The sequence below is a fragment of the Entelurus aequoreus genome, linkage group LG22, assembly GCF_033978785.1.
Source record: "Entelurus aequoreus isolate RoL-2023_Sb linkage group LG22, RoL_Eaeq_v1.1, whole genome shotgun sequence".
Classification (NCBI taxonomy): domain Eukaryota; kingdom Metazoa; phylum Chordata; class Actinopteri; order Syngnathiformes; family Syngnathidae; genus Entelurus; species Entelurus aequoreus.
Window position 1 is genome coordinate 39,870,229 of NC_084752.1, and position 18,307 is coordinate 39,888,535.

An 18,307-nucleotide genomic window follows, 5' to 3' on the forward strand; every position below is an offset into this window, starting at 1 on the left:
TTTCTATACAAAGTGTCAAGACAGAATAAACTCTCTGCTGCTGCAGCAACAGAGATACAGTCTATAAGATATATAGATATGTAATGTATTCATACATTGTTTATGTAGCATGTATATATAACCTAATCATATTGTTTCTTCAATTTAAAAATAACTGACCCTTCTCTGGGATTATATTCCCAGTTTTGATCTGGGACGTCTGGTCACTTATAGCATATAAGAATATTCTATTACTGTTGAGCAAACTATGAATAATAAAACATATGTCCTTTATCATAGCTACACGTATGAGAAAAAAGCAGGTGAAAATCAGTGGTATTCACTGAGGTAAAATGAATTAAATGCGGTGACAGTTCATTGCTCCCGCCAAATGAATTGCACTGAGTGGAGCGGATCACCACTCCAAGATGGCGGCCCCGCGTCTCGTCAGCGCCAGTAGGCGGTAGCGCTCCATGCTGCGTACCCTTAGCACATGTCTATTTAGTCCCCAACATTCACGTCATCAACATGCGACTTAAGTACAATTGAGGAGTCGGCAACAAAGCAGCACGCTAAATAGTTTTTGGCTACATACAATGCTAAATAGTTTTGGGCTACATACAATGCTAAATAGTTTTGGGCTAAATACAATGCTAAATAGTTTTGGGCTACATACAATGCTAAATAGTTTTGGGCTACATACAATGCTAAAATAGTTTTGGGCTACATACAATGCTAAATAGTTTTGGGCTACATACAATGCTAAAATAGTTTTGGGCTACATACAATGCTAAAATAGTTTTGGGCTACATACAATGCTAAATAGTTTTGGGCTACATACAATGCTAAAATAGTTTTGGGCTACATACAATTCTAAATAGTTTTGGGCTACATACGATGATAGCATGTCCGTTTGTTGGCTTGTCAGTCAGGAGGAAACGCACAAACCAATTATGTTGCCCCATCTTCAGCCAGTTGTCCTGGGTCGAGGGCCAGAAACCACCATTAAAGACAAGAAGTGCTCCAGGGAGCAAGGTAAATACATCCTCTTATTCATTGCTAAAACGTGACAAACATGGCTATGGTTTAAGTTGATCCCGAACACGCATGCAGTCACATATGACACATCAACTTCTCCGAAAAGGAGTAGGAAGAAGCAAAGGGTATTTAATCCTGCCCCTTTTACAACTCATTGTCCATATTATCAATTTGGTTTGCAGCAGGAGTCATTAAAAGCAAGGTACAAACATAGCTCGGTTGGCAGAGTGGCCGTGCCAGCAACTTGAGGGTTCCAGGTTCGATTCCCTCTTCTGCCATCCTAGTCACTGCCGTTGTGTCCTTAGGCAAGACGCTTTACCCACCTGCTCCCAGTGCCACCCACACTGGTTTAAATGTAACTTAGATATTGGGTTTTCACTATGTAAAGCGCTTTCAGTCGCTAGAGAAAAGTGCTACATAAATATAATTCACTTCACTTCACTCACGGTCGCTGCTGGACTCTAGAAAGAGGTTCCCGCAGCCTTCGTAGCAGAACTTCCAGGTTCTGTAACAGCTTCTTCCCTCAGGCCGTAAGACTCTTGAACGCATTCAAATAATCCCCTCAATTCCCCCCAAAAATGGATGAAGTGGCTGGAATATAAAAGTGTACAGCTCTGGTAATGGGTACATTCGCACCCACCTGCACAAATGTACTTCAAAATGTAACAATCAAAATAAATATGACTTTTTTTTTGTTTACTAGAGCATGCATATATAATATGCATTACTTTGACCATTTAAAATCAACGATAATAAAAAGGAGATGCTTGGAAATAGCATAAAAATGCCCCAAAAACTTGGAAAAACGCGATTCATAGCGTTACTTTTTGGTGTAACCATCATGAGCATTCTGTTCAGGTATATTTCTTTTATATTTTGATAAATCATCATATTTATGTATTACTACATTTAAATAGGTATTGATCAAGCTTTAAGCTGTGTGTATTTGATTTCAGTTTGCTTTTGACATCTTATTTAGAATTGTAGTTGAAACTTTTACAACCTTGTGTTGCGCTCATGATGGCGTAACCAAACTAGATTTCATTTAATGATCTTATTTTGAATATTTATTCCCTTTTTTACATTTAGTATATTTAAATATTCATTTATAAACATTGAATACATTTCAAATATCAATAAAATGCAATTGCCTTCATCTTATAGGGTAATGTTTAGTTACACCAAGTCATGAGCGTAACACTATGCTTCATCACTTTGACTTGTAATATCTCTAATTCTGCTGGTGTTTTATGCTTTTTTCTTTTTGGAACATGTACTATACATATAATACAATAAAGTCCCATATAAAATTATGTTTCTGGCAATACTTTAATTTTGCCTTTGAAAGTAACACTCCAATGTCCATTAGTGGAGCTGTACACATAGACAATATAACATACATCCATAAACATGGATGCATATGCACAAGTGCAATATATTTATCTGTACAGTAATCTATTCATTTATATCTGCAACTTATTGCTCTTTTATCCTGCACTACAACCAGCTAATGCAACACAATTTTAGTCCTATCTGTACTGTAAAGTTCAAATTTGAATGACAATAAAAAGGAAGTCTAAGTCTAAAAACAAGGTACAAATACATACAACATACAAACCATCATGAAGGCATTGAGCTAAAAACTAAAAAAACATTTGTAATACAATAAAAACTAATCCTCACACGTCGCTTTCCACTAAAGTGAGTGTGCAGAGCAGCTAAGCTTGTTTAAGAAGCTCATTTGTCCGTCAACAGCTGAGGGAAGAAAGGATCTTGTGTACCTTCCTGTTACTATGGACGTACCTGCATCCTGAGGGCAAGAGTGTAAACTCTGAGAAGAGAAGGTGCTGAGGGTTGACCACAATGGCCTTTGTCTTCTGGATGACTCTGGCCTGATAGATCTGCTTCAGGGGGTTCAAGGTTACAAATTACTGGCACATACGACCACTTCCGCTTCTCATTTTGTAACACAATGACATACAACAGTTCTCTTAATAAACCGTTAAAGTCAGCTATAATTCCCATACTGAGATGAATAATATCTCATTTTCTATAAGGTTTGAAACGTTGATCAAACTCTTCTTTGTGGTACTTGTGTAAACACTTTGTCTGAACAGCCTCTTAAAGTGGATCATATTAGTGCATTGTTTATTAAACCATTCCATCATTGAATTCCTTATACTGATATGCTCAAGGTCTTAAGTGTTGTACATGCTTACACATGTTTTAAATTAAGTTTTTCTCTTATTCCTTTTGTGTTGACAATAATTGTAGTTAGAGATGTCCGATAATATCGGTCTGCCGATATTATCGGCCGATAAATGCGTTAAAATGTAATATCGGAAATTATCGGTATCGGTTTTTTTATTATCAGTATCGTTTTTTTAAAAATTAAATCCACATAAAAAACACAAGATACACTTACAATTAGTGCACCAACCCAAAAAACCTCTCTCCCCCATTTACACTCATTTACACTCATTCACACAAAAATAATAATAAAAATAATCAACAGATTAATCGATTATCAAATTAATCGTTAGCTGCAGCCCCAGTTATATTATTTTTTATTTCTCCATATTTAACATATTGTACACAAAGCGTGCTACTATGAACATACCAATCCATTATTTATAAGTTGTAATGTGTTCAAATGTTCAGATATTGTGTTTTTAAAAGCAATGGAAATGATGTTTAGAGTAAAGAACAACAGCCTTCCAGCTTGTATTCTTAGCTTATTTATAGAGATGTCCGATAATATCGGTCTGCCGATATTATCGGCCGATAAATGCGTTAAAATGTAATATCGGAAATTATCGGTATCGGTTTTTTTATTATCCGTATCGTTTTTTTATTTTTATTTTTTTAAATTTTTTTTTATTAAATCCACATAAAAAACACAAGATACACTTACAATTAGTGCACCAACCCAAAAAACCTCCCTCCCCCATTTACACTCATTCACACAAAAGGGTTGTTTCTTTCTGTTATTAATATTCTGCTTCCTACATTATATATCAATATATATCAATACAGTCTGCAAGGGATACAGTCCGTAAGCACACATGATTGTGCGTGCTGCTGGTCCACTAATAATACTAACCTTTAACAGTTAATTTTACTAATTTTCATTCATTACTAGTTTCTATGTAACTGTTTTTATATTGTTTCACTTTCTTTTTTATTCAAGAAAATGCTTTTAATTTATTTATCTTATTTTATTTGATACATTTTTTTAAAAAGTACCTTATCTTCACCATACCTGGTTGTCCAAATTAGGCATAATAATGTGTTAATTCCACGACTGTATATATCGGTTGATATCGGTATCGGTAATTAAAGAGTTGGACAATATCGGCATATCGGATATCGGCAAAAAGCCATTATCGGACATCCCTAAATGTAGTACATTCTTGTGCAGCAGGTTACAGTTTGCAAACACACAAAACCATTGAATTTCAATATTTTGCATTTAATACATAAAGGGTTTGTATTTTCTCTATATCCAACAATATGTGTTACTTTAAGTGGCTTGTTTTGCAACACGGTTAGTGAATGAAGCATACCATTATAGTTATTAGTTCCAAATGTACAATATGTCAATGAAATTCACGTCTGAAGTAATCATTTCAAATGTTGTCCCTTTGCAACCAGTCGAATTGAAAGCCGACTGCAACAAATGCCTTGTCAGTGTTAAGCAGGTAAGACGACGACAACGTACGGTCTGGGCAACGGCTGTTTTGCGTATCGCTAAATCAACTTATACGCATTTCTTTCTTCTCGTTGTTTTAACGAAGCTGGGCGTCAACCCCACCTGCATAGGCTCCCGGGTGTTGGGTCACGGGAAGGAGGTGAAAATGAAGGCCGGAGAGTTGCTTTACATTGTCAATGAGCTGTACCCCTACACCGTGCAGTTCAAGGAAGACGGTTCTGGAAGCCGCAAAAGACCCCTCCAGATGTCTACAGCGGACAAAGAAAGCCACAAAGAGGCTGCGAGTGTGAAGGCGGCCAAACACACGGAAGAATTATCCAGTGGGAGAAGTGTAAGAAACTATTATTATACTTAAAAGTGCCTTATTTTACCAGTTCTTTTTGCTAATTAGTTACAACCTAATCATTGTGGCAGGTTGAAGGGCGAATATGCCTAATTCATTCTGTATTAAGTATAGTAGCCTCAACTGCAGAGAGTAGCAGGTGTCTATTAAGGCAGTGGTTCTCAAATGGGGGTACGCGTACCCCTGGGGGTACGCGTACCCCTGGGGGTACTTGAAGGTATGCCAAGGGGTATGTGAGATTTTTTTTTAATATTCTAAAAATAGCAAAAATTCAAAAATCCTTTATAAATATAAATAAAAACCTATCTTTTTTTCCAAATAGTTCAAGAAAGACCACTACAAATGAGCAATATTTTTGCACTGTTATACAATTTAATAAATCAGAAACTGATGACATAGTGCTGTATTTGACTTCTTTATCTCTTTTTTTCAACCAAAAATGCTTTGCTCTGATTAGGGGGTACTTGAATTCCAACAATTTTCACAGGGGGTACATCACTGAAAAAAGGTTGAGAACCACTGTATTAAGGTATAATACTATTTTTTCCATAAAGGGGTCATATTATGATTTGTTTTCTACATTTAAAAGACTTCCTTGTGGTCTACAAAACATGTAATGGGGGTTGTTGGGTCAAAATCCATTGCTATTCTGTATAAAGTAAGACACATGCTGAATAAGACTTGTCTGCATATGTTATATTTAGGGCTGCAACAACTAATCGATTAAATCGATTAAAATCGATTATAAAAATAGTTGCCGATTAATTTAGTAATCGATTCGTTGGATCTAAGATATGCGCATGCGCAGAGGCTTTTTTAAATTTTTTATTTTATTTTTATTTTTTATATGTATAAATATATTTTTAATAAACCTTTATTTATAAACTGCAACATTTACAAACAGCTGAGAAACAATAATCAAAATAAGTATGGTGCCAGTATGCTGGGTTTTTTTTCAATAAAATCCTGGAAAGGATAGAAATGTAGTTTGTCTCTTTTATCCGATTATTAATCGATTAATTGAAGTAATAATCAACAGATTAATCGATTATCAAATTAATCGTTAGTTATATTATTTTTTATTTTTCCATATTTAACATATTGTACACAAAGCGTGCTACTATGAACATACCAATCCATTATTTATAAGTTGTAATGTGTTCAAATGTTCAGATATTGTGTTTTTAAAAGCAATGGAAATGATGTTTGGAGTAAAGAACAACAGCCTTCCAGCTTGTATTCTTAGCTTATTTATAGAGATGTCCGATAATATCGGTCTGCCGATATTATCGGCCGATAAATGCGTTAAAATGTAATATCGGAAATTATCGGTATCGTTTTTTTTTATTATCAGTATCGTTTTTTTATTTTTATTTATTTTTAATTTTTTTTTATTAAATCCACATAAAAAACACAAGATACACTTACAATTAGTGCACCAACCCAAAAAACCTCCCTCCCCCCATTTCTTTCTGTTATCAATATTCTGGCTCCTACATGATATATCAATATATATCAATACAGTCTGCAAGGGATACAGTCCATAAGCACACATGATTGTGCGTGCTGCTGCTCCACTAATAGTACTAACCTTTAACAGTTAATTTTACGAATTTTCATTCATTACTAGTTTCTATGTAACTGTTTTTATATTGTTTTACTTTCTTTTTTATTCAAGAAAATGTTTTTAATTTATTTATCTTATTTTATTTGATTCATTTTTTTAAAAAGTACCTTATCTTCACCATACCTGGTTGTCCAAATTAGGCATAATAATGTGTTAATTCCACGACTGTATATATCGGTTGATATCGGTATCGGTTGATATCGGTATCGGTAATTAAAGAGTTGGACAATATCGGCATATCGGCAAAAAGCCATTATCGGACATCCCTAGTTATTTACATTAAGAGGAGAAAACTATCATTTACGGGGATATTGATTTTTGAAATAGGTCAAGTAAGAAGGAATATAAAATACAAACGTATTTCAGTTTTAGGAGTTAAATGGTGGAACAAGCTCAGTGATGTAGTTCTTTGTTAAGGTTGAAGAAAACCTTGAAAGATGAAATAATTGAAAACGATGAAATATAGCAACAATTACTTTCATCCCATTGATTTTTTTAACGATGTTCAAGGTAATCTAATTTTCAGTGATGGTATAGGATAGGCAAATATAAGCTTCAGCCTATTCCTTTTTCGGTCATTCTTTTTCTTTTCTTTTCGTGTGTAAATGTGTATGATTGTTAAATATGTCTCATCTGTACTGTTAAACTGCTCACACAAAATGGTTGATTATATGACCCAAATAAACTTATTTCATTCATTCAAAATGTTGCACAGATCATTTTTTACAGACAGTTTTCAAGCTGATTTCTGACAGTCTTTTCATGATGCGCCGTTTTGCTGGCGGTCTTATTTACGTGCCTCAGACATAAAAGAAGTACATCTGTTGCAGGAAAGTGTTGGCCATTGGAGCCAAGGCCTGAAGGCGTCGATGCAGGACCCCGACATGCAGGTGCTTTTTCGCTCTGAAATGTATCAATTTGATGACTCCATTGATAGCGAGATGACGTCATCACCTCTGAATTGTTCGTGTAGGTGTATAAGGACGACCAGGTGGTGGTCATCAAAGACAAATACCCCAAGGCGCGTTACCATTGGCTGGTCCTGCCGTGGGTGTCCATTGCGAGCCTGAAGGCCCTGCGCAAGGAGCACTGCGGCCTGCTGCGCCACATGCACGGCGTGGCTGAGCAGATGGTGCAACAGTGCCCACAGGCCAGGTCCTTAGACTTCCGCAGTGGCTACCACGCCATTCCCAGCATGAGGTAAGGTCAGGAGGTGTGGGGGGGGGAAAAAAAGATTTTCAGAATAATCGCGATTCTTATTATGTAACGATTATTGAAAAAATTCAAAAATATTTTTTTTTTACAATCTGTCCTGTCCAGCCACTCAGGACAAAACGTCATCAGGAGTCCCGACAAAACCCGTAAATGTAAGAAAATGGAAGAAAATGCATATTTTAAGAAAACATTTTTTTGCAAAAAAGTCGTAAGGGGGGACCCTTACAAAAAATTCAAAAAAATGGATTTGTTTCAGCAGCACAATTCTGGTGCTGTAGTTGTAGGAGATGTCTCAAAACGTCATCAGGAGTCCCGACAAAACCCGTAAATGTAAGAAAATGCATATTTTACGAAAACATTTTTTTGCAAAAAAGTCGTAAGGCGGGACCCTTACAAAAAATTCAAAAAAACGGACTTGCTTCAGCAGCACAATTTTGGTGCTGTTGTTGTAGGAGATGTCTCAAAACGTCATCAGGAGTCCCGACAAAACCTAAAAATGACAGAAAATGCTTTTTTTGGGAAAACTTTTTTTCACAAAAAAAAATTCAAAAAACAGACTTGCTTCAGCAGCACAATTCTGGTGCTGTAGTTGTAGGAGATGTCTCAAAACGTCATCAGGAGTCCCGACAAAACCCGTAAATGTAAGAAAATGGAAGAAAATGCATATTTTAAGAAAACATTTTTTTTGCAAAAAAGTCGTAAGGGGGGACCCTTACAAAAAATTCAAAAAAACTGACTTGCTTCAGCAGCACAATTCTGGTGCTGTAGTTGTAGGAGATGTCTCAAAACGTCATCAGGAGTCCCGACAAAACCCGTAAATGTAAGAAAATGCATATTTTACGAAAAAAATTTTTTGCAAAAGAGTCGTAAGGGGGGACCCTTATAAAAAATTCAAAAAAACGGATTCGCTTCAGCAGCACAATTTTGGTACTGTTGTTGTAGGAGATGTCTCAAAACGTCATCAGGAGTCCTGACAAAACCTAAAAATGGCAGAAAATGCTTTTTTTGGGAAAACTTTTTTTCACAAAAAATTTTTCCAAAAACAGACTTGCTTCAGCAGCACAATTCTGGTGCTGTACAACAACAGCACCAGAATTGTGCTGCTGAAGCAAGTCCGTTTTTTTGAATTTTTTGTAAGGGTCCCCCCTTACGAATTTTTTGCAAACATTTTTTTTCGTAAAATATGCATTTTCTTCCATTTTCTTACATTTACGGGTTTTGTCGGGACTCCTAAAAATGGCAGAAAATGCTTTTTTTGGGAAAACTTTTTTTCACAAATTTTTTTTCAAAAAACAGACTTGCTTCATTAGCACAATTCTGGTGCTGTAGTTGTAGGAGATTGTTGATGTAGCTCAGGGGTGCCCATTACCTCGATGGCGAGCTACCAGTCGATGGCGGAGGGTGTCAGGCATTTTCATTTGACCATGAATTGATCAACGTGGACCCCGACTTAAACAAGTTGAAAAACTTATTGGGGTGTTACCATTTAGTGGTCAATTGTATGGAATATGTACTGTACTGTGCTACTAATACAAGTTTCAATCAATCATTAAAAAATAGACCTAAAAATGATGGATCATCAATCTTCACCAAGACGTGACTTTGGTCACTTGATTGACATTCACGGCACCCGAGGGTCTTGTGAGATGACGCTGGCTGCTGCCACATCATTATTAAGAAAAAACGACCGACAGGAAGGCCAGAAACGCTTTTTATTTCAACCGTACCTCACGTCAAAAGCCTAAAGACTAGGTTAGGTTAGGTTAGGTTAAATTAGGTTAGGTTGCTAGATCATTATTAAGAAAAAAGACCGACAGGAAGGCGAGAAACGCTTTTTATTTCAACCATACCTCATGTCAAAAGCCTAAAGACTAGGTTAGGTTAGGTTAGATTAGGTTGCTAGATCATTATTTAAAAAAAAAAAAGATGACAGGAAGGGGAGAAACGCTTTTTACTTCAACCATACCTCACGTCAAAAGCCTAAAGACTAGGTTAGGTTAGATTAGGCTAGGTTAGGTTAGGTTAGGTTGCTATATCATTATTTAAAAATAAAAGACCAACAGGAAGGCGAGAAACGCTTTTTACTTCAACCATACCTCCCGCCAAAAGCCTAAAGACTAGGTTAGGTTAGGTTAGATTAGGCTAGGTTAGATTAGGTTAGGTTAGGTTGATAGATCATTATTTAAAAATAAAAGACCGACAGGAAGGCGAGAAACGCTTTTTATTTCGACCGTACCTCCCGTCAAAAGCCTAAAGACTAGGTTAGGTTAGGTTAGATTAGGTTAGGCTGCTAGATCATTATTTAAAAAAAAAAAAGACTGACAGGAAGGCCAGAAACGCTTTTTATTTCAACCATACCTCCCGTCAAAAGCCTAAAGACTAGGTTAGGTTAGGTTAGATTAGGTTGCTGGATCATTATTTAAAAAAAAAATGACAACAGGAAGGCGAGTAACGCTTTTTATTTCAACCATACCTCCCGCCAAAAGCCTAAAGACTAGGTTAGGTTAGATTAGGTTAGGTTAGATTAGATTAGGTTAGGTTGCTAGATTAGGTTAGGTTGCTAGATCATTATTTAAAAATAAAAGACAGACAGGAAGGCGAGAAACGTTTTTTATTTCGACCGTACCTCCCGTCAAAAGCCTAAAGACTAGGTTAGGTTAGGCTGCTAGATCATTATTAAAAAAAATGACCGGCAGGAAGGCGAGAAACGCTTTTTATTTCAACCATACCTCCTGCCAAAAGCCTAAAGACTAGGTTAGGTTATGTTAGGTTGGATTAGGTTAGGCTGCCAGATCATTATTTTAAAAAAAAGGACAGACAGGAAGGCGAGAAATGCTTTTTATTTCAACCATACCTCCCGTCAAAACTCTAAAGACTGACCGCACAGTTCCTGTCTTCACAATAAAAGCCCTTCTTCATCCTGCCTGCGCTAACAGAATAAGGGTTTGCCGCCAATGTATTTCTTGTGAAGTGCATAAAAAGGAGTATGGAAGCTGGACAAACAAAAAGCAAGCACTTTCATGTGGTATTGGACAGAAAGGAGGACTTCATTGTAAAATGTGGAGGTTATCATCACTACTGTCTGATTCCAATCAATGCAAGTCATCACAATCATACCAACTTATATTCTTGTCTTCATGAAAGAAAGGAATGTTAAACATGCTTGTCTTATCATGAAAAACCTTTAACTTGTTCACCTCTCTTTCATAAATCAATCAATATAAATGATATATATGAATGAGGTAGATGCCCTCCACTTGGTACATTGAAAAGTAGCTGGCCTGCAGTAAAAGTGTGGCCACCCCTGATGTAGATGATCTACTTTTATACCCATTTTTATTCACTGGCTTTTAACCCAGCATGAGACTTTAAACTGTTTAACTGTTTGTAACTTTTTAACTGCTTTTTATCTAACAAATTGTTCTTAGGATAATTTGTATTTGCTTTTTCAATGTAAATATCGTATTTTTTGGCTCCGGAGTATAAGTCGCACCGGCCGAAAATGCATAATAAAGAAGGGAAAAAACATATATAAGTCGCACTGGAGTATAAGTCACATTTTTGGGGGAAATGTATTTGCTAAAAGCCAACAGCAAGAATAGACATTTGAAAGGCAATTTCAAATGTCTAAAGAATAGGGACCCTTACAAAAAATTCAAAAAAACGGACTTGCTTTAGCAGCACAATTCTGGTGCTGTAGTTGTAGGAGATGTCTCAAAACGTCATCAGGACTCCCGACAAAACCTAAAAATGGCAGAAAATGCTTTTTTTGGGAAAACTTTTTTTCACAAAAAAAAATTCAAAAAACACACTTGCTTCAGCAGCACAATTCTGGTGCTGTAGTTGTAGGAGATGTCTCAAAACGTCATCAGGAGTCCCGACAAAACCCGTAAATGTAAGAAAATGGAAGAAAATGCATATTTTACGAAAAAAAATTTTTGCAAAAAAGTCGTAAGGGGGGACCCTTACAAACAATTTAAAAAAAACAGACTTGCTTCAGCAGCACAATTTTGGTGCTGTAGTTGTAGGAGATGTCTCAAAACGTCATCAGGAGTCCCGACAAAACCCGTAAATGTAAGAAAATGGAAGAAAATGCATATTTTAAGAAAAAAAATTTTTGCAAAAAAGTCGTAAGGGGACCCTTACAAAAAATTCAAAAAAACGGATTCGCTTCAGCAGCACAATTTTGGTGCTGTAGTTGTAGGAGATGTCTCAAAACGTCATCAGGAGTCCCGACAAAACCTAAAAATGGCAGAAAATGCTTTTTTTGGGAAAACTTTTTTTCACAAAAAAAAATTCAAAAAACAGACTTGCTTCAGCAGCACAATTCTGGTGCTGTAGTTGTAGGAGATGTCTCAAAACGTCATCAGGAGTCCCGACAAAACCCGTAAATGTAAGAAAATGGAAGAAAATGCATAATTTACGAAAAAAAAAATTTGCAAAAAAGTCGTAAGGGGGGATCCTTACAAACAATTTAAAAAAAACAGACTTGCTTCAGCAGCACAATTTTGGTGCTGTAGTTGTAGGAGATGTCTCAAAACGTCATCAGGAGTCCCGACAAAACCCGTAAATGTAAGAAAATGGAAGAAAATGCATAATTTACGAAAAAAAAAATTTGCAAAAAAGTCGTAAGGGGGGACCCTTACAAACAATTTAAAAAAAACAGACTTGCTTCAGCAGCACAATTTTGGTGCTGTAGTTGTAGGAGATGTCTCAAAACGTCATCAGGAGTCCCGACAAAACCCGTAAATGTAAGAAAATGGAAGAAAATGCATATTTTAAGAAAACATTTTTTTGCAAAAAAGTCGTAAGGGGGGACCCTTACAAACAATTTAAAAAAAACAGACTTGCTTCAGCAGCACAATTTTGGTGCTGTAGTTGTAGGAGATGTCTCAAAACGTCATCAGGAGTCCCGACAAAACCCGTAAATGTAAGAAAATGGAAGAAAATGCATATTTTAAGAAAAAAATTTTTTGCAAAAAAGTCGTAAGGGGACCCTTACAAAAAATTCAAAAAAACGGATTCGCTTCAGCAGCACAATTTTGGTGCTGTAGTTGTAGGAGATGTCTCAAAACGTCATCAGGAGTCCCGACAAAACCTAAAAATGGCAGAAAATGCTTTTTTTGTGAAAACTTTTTTTCACAAAAAAAAATTCAAAAAACAGACTTGCTTCAGCAGCACAATTCTGGTGCTGTAGTTGTAGGAGATGTCTCAAAACGTCATCAGGAGTCCCGACTAAACCCGTAAATGTAAGAAAATGGAAGAAAATGCATATTTTAAGAAAAATTTTTTTTGCAAAAAAGTCGTAAGGGGGGACCCTTACAAAAAATTCAAAAAAACGGACTTGCTTCAGCAGCACAATTCTGGTGCTGTTGTTGTAGGAGATGTCTCAAAACGTCATCAGGAGTCCCGACAAAACCCGTAAATGTAAGAAAATGGAAGAAAATGCATATTTTAAGAAAACATTTTTTTGCAAAAATGTCGTAAGGGGGGAGGGACCCTTACAAAAAATTCAAAAAAATGGATTTGTTTCAGCAGCACAATTTTGGTGCTGTAGTTGTAGGAGATGTCTCAAAACGTCATCAGGAGTCCCGACAAAACCTAAAAATGGCAGAAAATGCTTTTTTTGGGAAAACTTTTTTTCACAAAATTTTTTTCAAAAAACAGACTTGCTTCAGCAGCACAATTCTGGTGCTGTAGTTGTAGGAGATGTCTCAAAACGTCATCAGGAGTCCCGACAAAACCCGTAAATGTAAGAAAATGTAAGAAAATACATATTTTACGAAAAAAAATTTTTGCAAAAAAGTCGTAAGGGGGGACCCTTACAAAAAATTCAAATAAACGGACTTGCTTCAGCAGCACAATTCTGGTGCTGTTGTTGTAGGAGATGTCTCAAAACGTCATCAGGAGTCCCGACAAAACCCGTAAATGTAAGAAAATGGAAGAAAATGCATATTTTACGAAAAAAAATTTTTGCAAAAAAGTCGTAAGGGGGACCCTTACAAAAAATTCAAAAAAAACGGACTTGCTTCAGCAGCACAATTCTGGTGCTGTTGTTGTAGGAGATGTCTCAAAACGTCATCATGAGTCCCGACAAAACCCGTGAATGTAAGAAAATGGAAGAAAATGCATATTTTAAGAAAACATTTTTTTGCAAAAAAGTCGTAAGGGGGGACCCTTACAAAAAATTCAAAAAAACGGACTTGCTTCAGCAGCACAATTCTGGTGCTGTTGTTGTAGGAGATGTCTCAAAACGTCATCAGGAGTCCCGACAAAACCCGTGAATGTAAGAAAATGGAAGAAAATGCATATTTTAAGAAAACATTTTTTTGCAAAAAAGTCGTAAGGGGGGACCCTTACAAAAAATTCAAAAAAACGGATTTGTTTCAGCAGCACAATTTTGGTGCTGTAGTTGTAGGAGACGCCTTAAAACGTCATCAGGAGTCCCGACAAAACCTAAAAATGACAGAAAATGCTTTTTTTGGGAAAACTTTTTTTCACAAAAATTTTTTCAAAAAACAGACTTGCTTCAGCAGCACAATTCTGGTGCTGTAGTTGTAGGAGATGTCTCAAAACGTCATCAGGAGTCCCGACTAAACCCGTAAATGTAAGAAAATGGAAGAAAATGCATATTTTAAGAAAAATTTTTTTTGCAAAAAAGTCGTAAGGGGGGACCCTTACAAAAAATTCAAAAAAACGGACTTGCTTCAGCAGCACAATTCTGGTGCTGTTGTTGTAGGAGATGTCTCAAAACGTCATCAGGAGTCCCGACAAAACCCGTAAATGTAAGAAAATGGAAGAAAATGCATATTTTAAGAAAAACATTTTTGGAAAAATGTCGTAAGGGGGGAGGGACCCTTACAAAAAATTCAAAAAAATGGATTTGTTTCAGCAGCACAATTTTGGTGCTGTAGTTGTAGGAGATGTCTCAAAACGTCATCAGGAGTCCCGACAAAACCTAAAAATGGCAGAAAATGCTTTTTTTGGGAAAACTTTTTTTCACAAAAATTTTTTCAAAAAACAGACTTGCTTCAGCAGCACAATTCTGGTGCTGTAGTTGTAGGAGATGTCTCAAAACGTCATCAGGAGTCCCGACAAAACCCGTAAATGTAAGAAAATGTAAGAAAATACATATTTTACGAAAAAAAAATTTTGCAAAAAAGTCGTAAGGGGGGACCCTTACAAAAAATTCAAATAAACGGACTTGCTTCAGCAGCACAATTCTGGTGCTGTTGTTGTAGGAGATGTCTCAAAACGTCATCAGGAGTCCCGACAAAACCCGTGAATGTAAGAAAATGGAAGAAAATGCATATTTTACGAAAAAAAATTTTTGCAAAAAAGTCGTAAGGGGGACCCTTACAAAAAATTCAAAAAAAACGGACTTGCTTCAGCAGCACAATTCTGGTGCTGTTGTTGTAGGAGATGTCTCAAAACGTCATCAGGAGTCCCGACAAAACCCGTAAATGTAAGAAAATGTAAGAAAATACATATTTTACGAAAAAAATTTTTTGCAAAAAAGTCGTAAGGGGGGACCCTTACAAAAAATTCAAATAAACGGACTTGCTTCAGCAGCACAATTCTGGTGCTGTTGTTGTAGGAGATGTCTCAAAACGTCATCAGGAGTCCCGACAAAACCCGTGAATGTAAGAAAATGGAAGAAAATGCATATTTTACGAAAAAACATTTTTGCAAAAAAGTCGTAAGGGGGACCCTTACAAAAAATTCAAAAAAAACGGACTTGCTTCAGCAGCACAATTCTGGTGCTGTTGTTGTAGGAGATGTCTCAAAACGTCATCAGGAGTCCCGACAAAACCCGTGAATGTAAGAAAATGGAAGAAAATGCATATTTTAAGAAAACATTTTTTTGCAAAAAAGTCGTAAGGGGGGACCCTTACAAAAAATTCAAAAAAACGGACTTGCTTCAGCAGCACAATTCTGGTGCTGTAGTTGTAGGAGATGTCTCAAAACGTCATCAGGAGTCCCGACAAAACCCGTAAATGGAAGAAAATGGAAGAAAATGCATATTTTAAGAAAACATTTTTTTGCAAAAAAGTCGTAAGGGTGGACCCTTACAAAAAATTCAAAAAAATTGATTTGTTTCAGCAGCACAATTTTGGTGCTGTAGTTGTAGGAGATGCCTTAAAACGTCATCAGGAGTCCCGACAAAACCTAATAATGGCAGAAAATGCTTTTTTTGGGAAAACTTTTTTTCACAAAAAAAAATTCAAAAAACAGACTTGCTTCAGCAGCACAATTCTGGTGCTGTAGTTGTAGGAGATGTCTCAAAACGTCATCAGGAGTCCCGACTAAACCCGTAAATGTAAGAAAATGGAAGAAAATGCATATTTTACGAAAAAAAAATTTTGCAAAAAAGTCGTAAGGGGGGACCCTTACAAAAAATAAAAAAAAACAGACTTGCTTTAGCAGCACAATTCTGGTGCTGTAGTTGTAGGAGATGTCTCAAAACGTCATCAGGAGTCCCGACAAAACCCGTAAACGTAAGAAAATGGAAGAAAATGCATATTTTAAGAAAACATTTTTTTGCAAAAAAGTCGTAAGGGGGGACCCTTACAAAAAATTCAAAAAAAACGGACTTGCTTCAGCAGCACAATTCTGGTGCTGTAGTTGTAGGAGATGTCTCAAAACGTCATCAGGAGTCCCGACAAAACCCGTAAATGGAAGAAAATGGAAGAAAATGCATATTTTACGAAAAAAAAATTTTGTAAAAAAGTCATAAGGGGGGACCCTTACAAAAAATTCAAAAAACAGACTTGCTTCAGCAGCACAATTCTGGTGCTGTAGTTGTAGGAGATGTCTCAAAACGTCATCAGGAGTCCCGACAAAACCCGTAAACGTAAGAAAATGGAAGAAAATGCATATTTTAAGAAAACATTTTTTTGCAAAAAAGTCGTAAGGGGGGACCCTTACAAAAAATTCAAAAAAAACGGACTTGCTTCAGCAGCACAATTCTGGTGCTGTAGTTGTAGGAGATGCCTTAAAACGTCATCAGGAGTCCCGACAAAACCTAAAAATGGCAGAAAATGCTTTTTTTGGGAAAACTTTTTTTCACAAAAAAAAATTCAAAAAACAGACTTGCTTCAGCAGCACAATTCTGGTGCTGTTGTTGTAGGAGATGTCTCAAAACGTCATCAGGAGTCCCGACTAAACCCGTAAATGTAAGAAAATGGAAGAAAATGCATATTTTACGAAAAAAACATTTTGCAAAAAAGTCGTAAGGGGGCACCCTTACAAAAAATTCAAAAAAACGGACTTGCTTCAGCAGCACAATTCTGGTGCTGTAGTTGTAGGAGATGTCTCAAAACATCATCAGGAGTCCCGACAAAACCCGTAAATGGAAGACAATGGAAGAAAATGCATATTTTACGAAAAAACTTTTTTGCAAAAAAGTCGTAAGGGACCCTTACAAAAAATTCAAAAAAACGGATTCGCTTCAGCAGCACAATTTTGGTGCTGTAGTTGTAGGAGATGTCTCAAAACGTCATCAGGAGTCCCGACAAAACCCGTAAATGTAAGAAAATGGAAGAAAATGCATATTTTACGTAAAAAAATGTATGCAAAAAAGTCGTAAGGGGGGACCCTTACAAAAAATTCAAAAAAATGGATTTGTTTCAGCAGCACAATTCTGGTGCTGTAGTTGTAGGAGATGTCTCAAAACGTCATCAGGAGTCCCGACAAAACCCGTAAATGTAAGAAAATGGAAGAAAATGCATATTTTACGAAAAACATTTTTTCAAAAAAGTCGTAAGGGGGGGGACCCTTACAAAAAATTCAAAAAAATGGATTTGTTTCAGCAGCACAATTTTGGTGCTGTAGTTGTAGGAGATGCTTTAAAACGTCATCAGGAGTCCCGACAAAACCTAAAAATGGCAGAAAATGCTTTTTTTGGGAAAACTTTTTTTCACAAAATTTTTTTCAAAAAACAGACTTGCTTCAGCAGCACAATTTTGGTGCTGTAGTTGTAGGAGATGTCTCAAAACGTCATCAGGAGTTCCGACAAAACCTAAAAATGGCAGAAAATGCTTTTTTTGGGAAAACTTTTTTTCACAAAATTTTTTTCAAAAAACAGACTTGCTTCAGCAGCACAATTCTGGTGCTGTAGTTGTAGGAGATGTCTCAAAACGTCATCAGGAGTCCCGACTAAACCCGTAAATGTAAGAAAATGGAAGAAAATGCATTTTTCAAGAAAACATTTTTTTGCAAAAAAGTCGTAAGGGGGACCCTTACAAAAAATTCAAAAAAATGGATTTGTTTCAGCAGCACAATTTTGGTGCTGTAGTTGTAGGAGATGCCTTAAAACGTCATCAGTTGTCCCGACAAAACCTAAAAATGGCAGAAAATGCTTTTTTTGGGAAAACTTTTTTTCACAAAAAAA

General features: G+C 36.3%; 1 protein-coding gene across 8 annotated transcripts in view; it reads left to right on the top strand.

Annotated features, from left to right (window-relative positions):
- The first annotated feature begins 503 nt into the window (after positions 1-503).
- Positions 504-18,307, top strand: part of LOC133639693 (aprataxin-like) — a 59,581-nt gene continuing 41,777 nt past the window's right edge. For 5 of the 8 annotated variants that reach the window (XR_009823837.1, XR_009823838.1, XM_062033223.1 and 2 more), the window contains exons 1-5: positions 504-1,014; positions 4,672-4,718; positions 4,815-5,060; positions 7,530-7,589; positions 7,673-7,899. Coding sequence is in view for 6 of the 8 variants with exons in the window: in XM_062033223.1 (XP_061889207.1) it covers positions 885-1,014; positions 4,672-4,718; positions 4,815-5,060; positions 7,530-7,589; positions 7,673-7,899 (710 nt within the window). In the remaining 2 variants the exon portion in view is untranslated. The remainder of the gene's footprint in view (positions 1,015-4,671; positions 4,719-4,814; positions 5,061-7,529; positions 7,590-7,672; positions 7,900-18,307) is intronic. The other 3 variants (XM_062033225.1, XM_062033224.1, XM_062033226.1) reach the window with 3 other exon arrangements.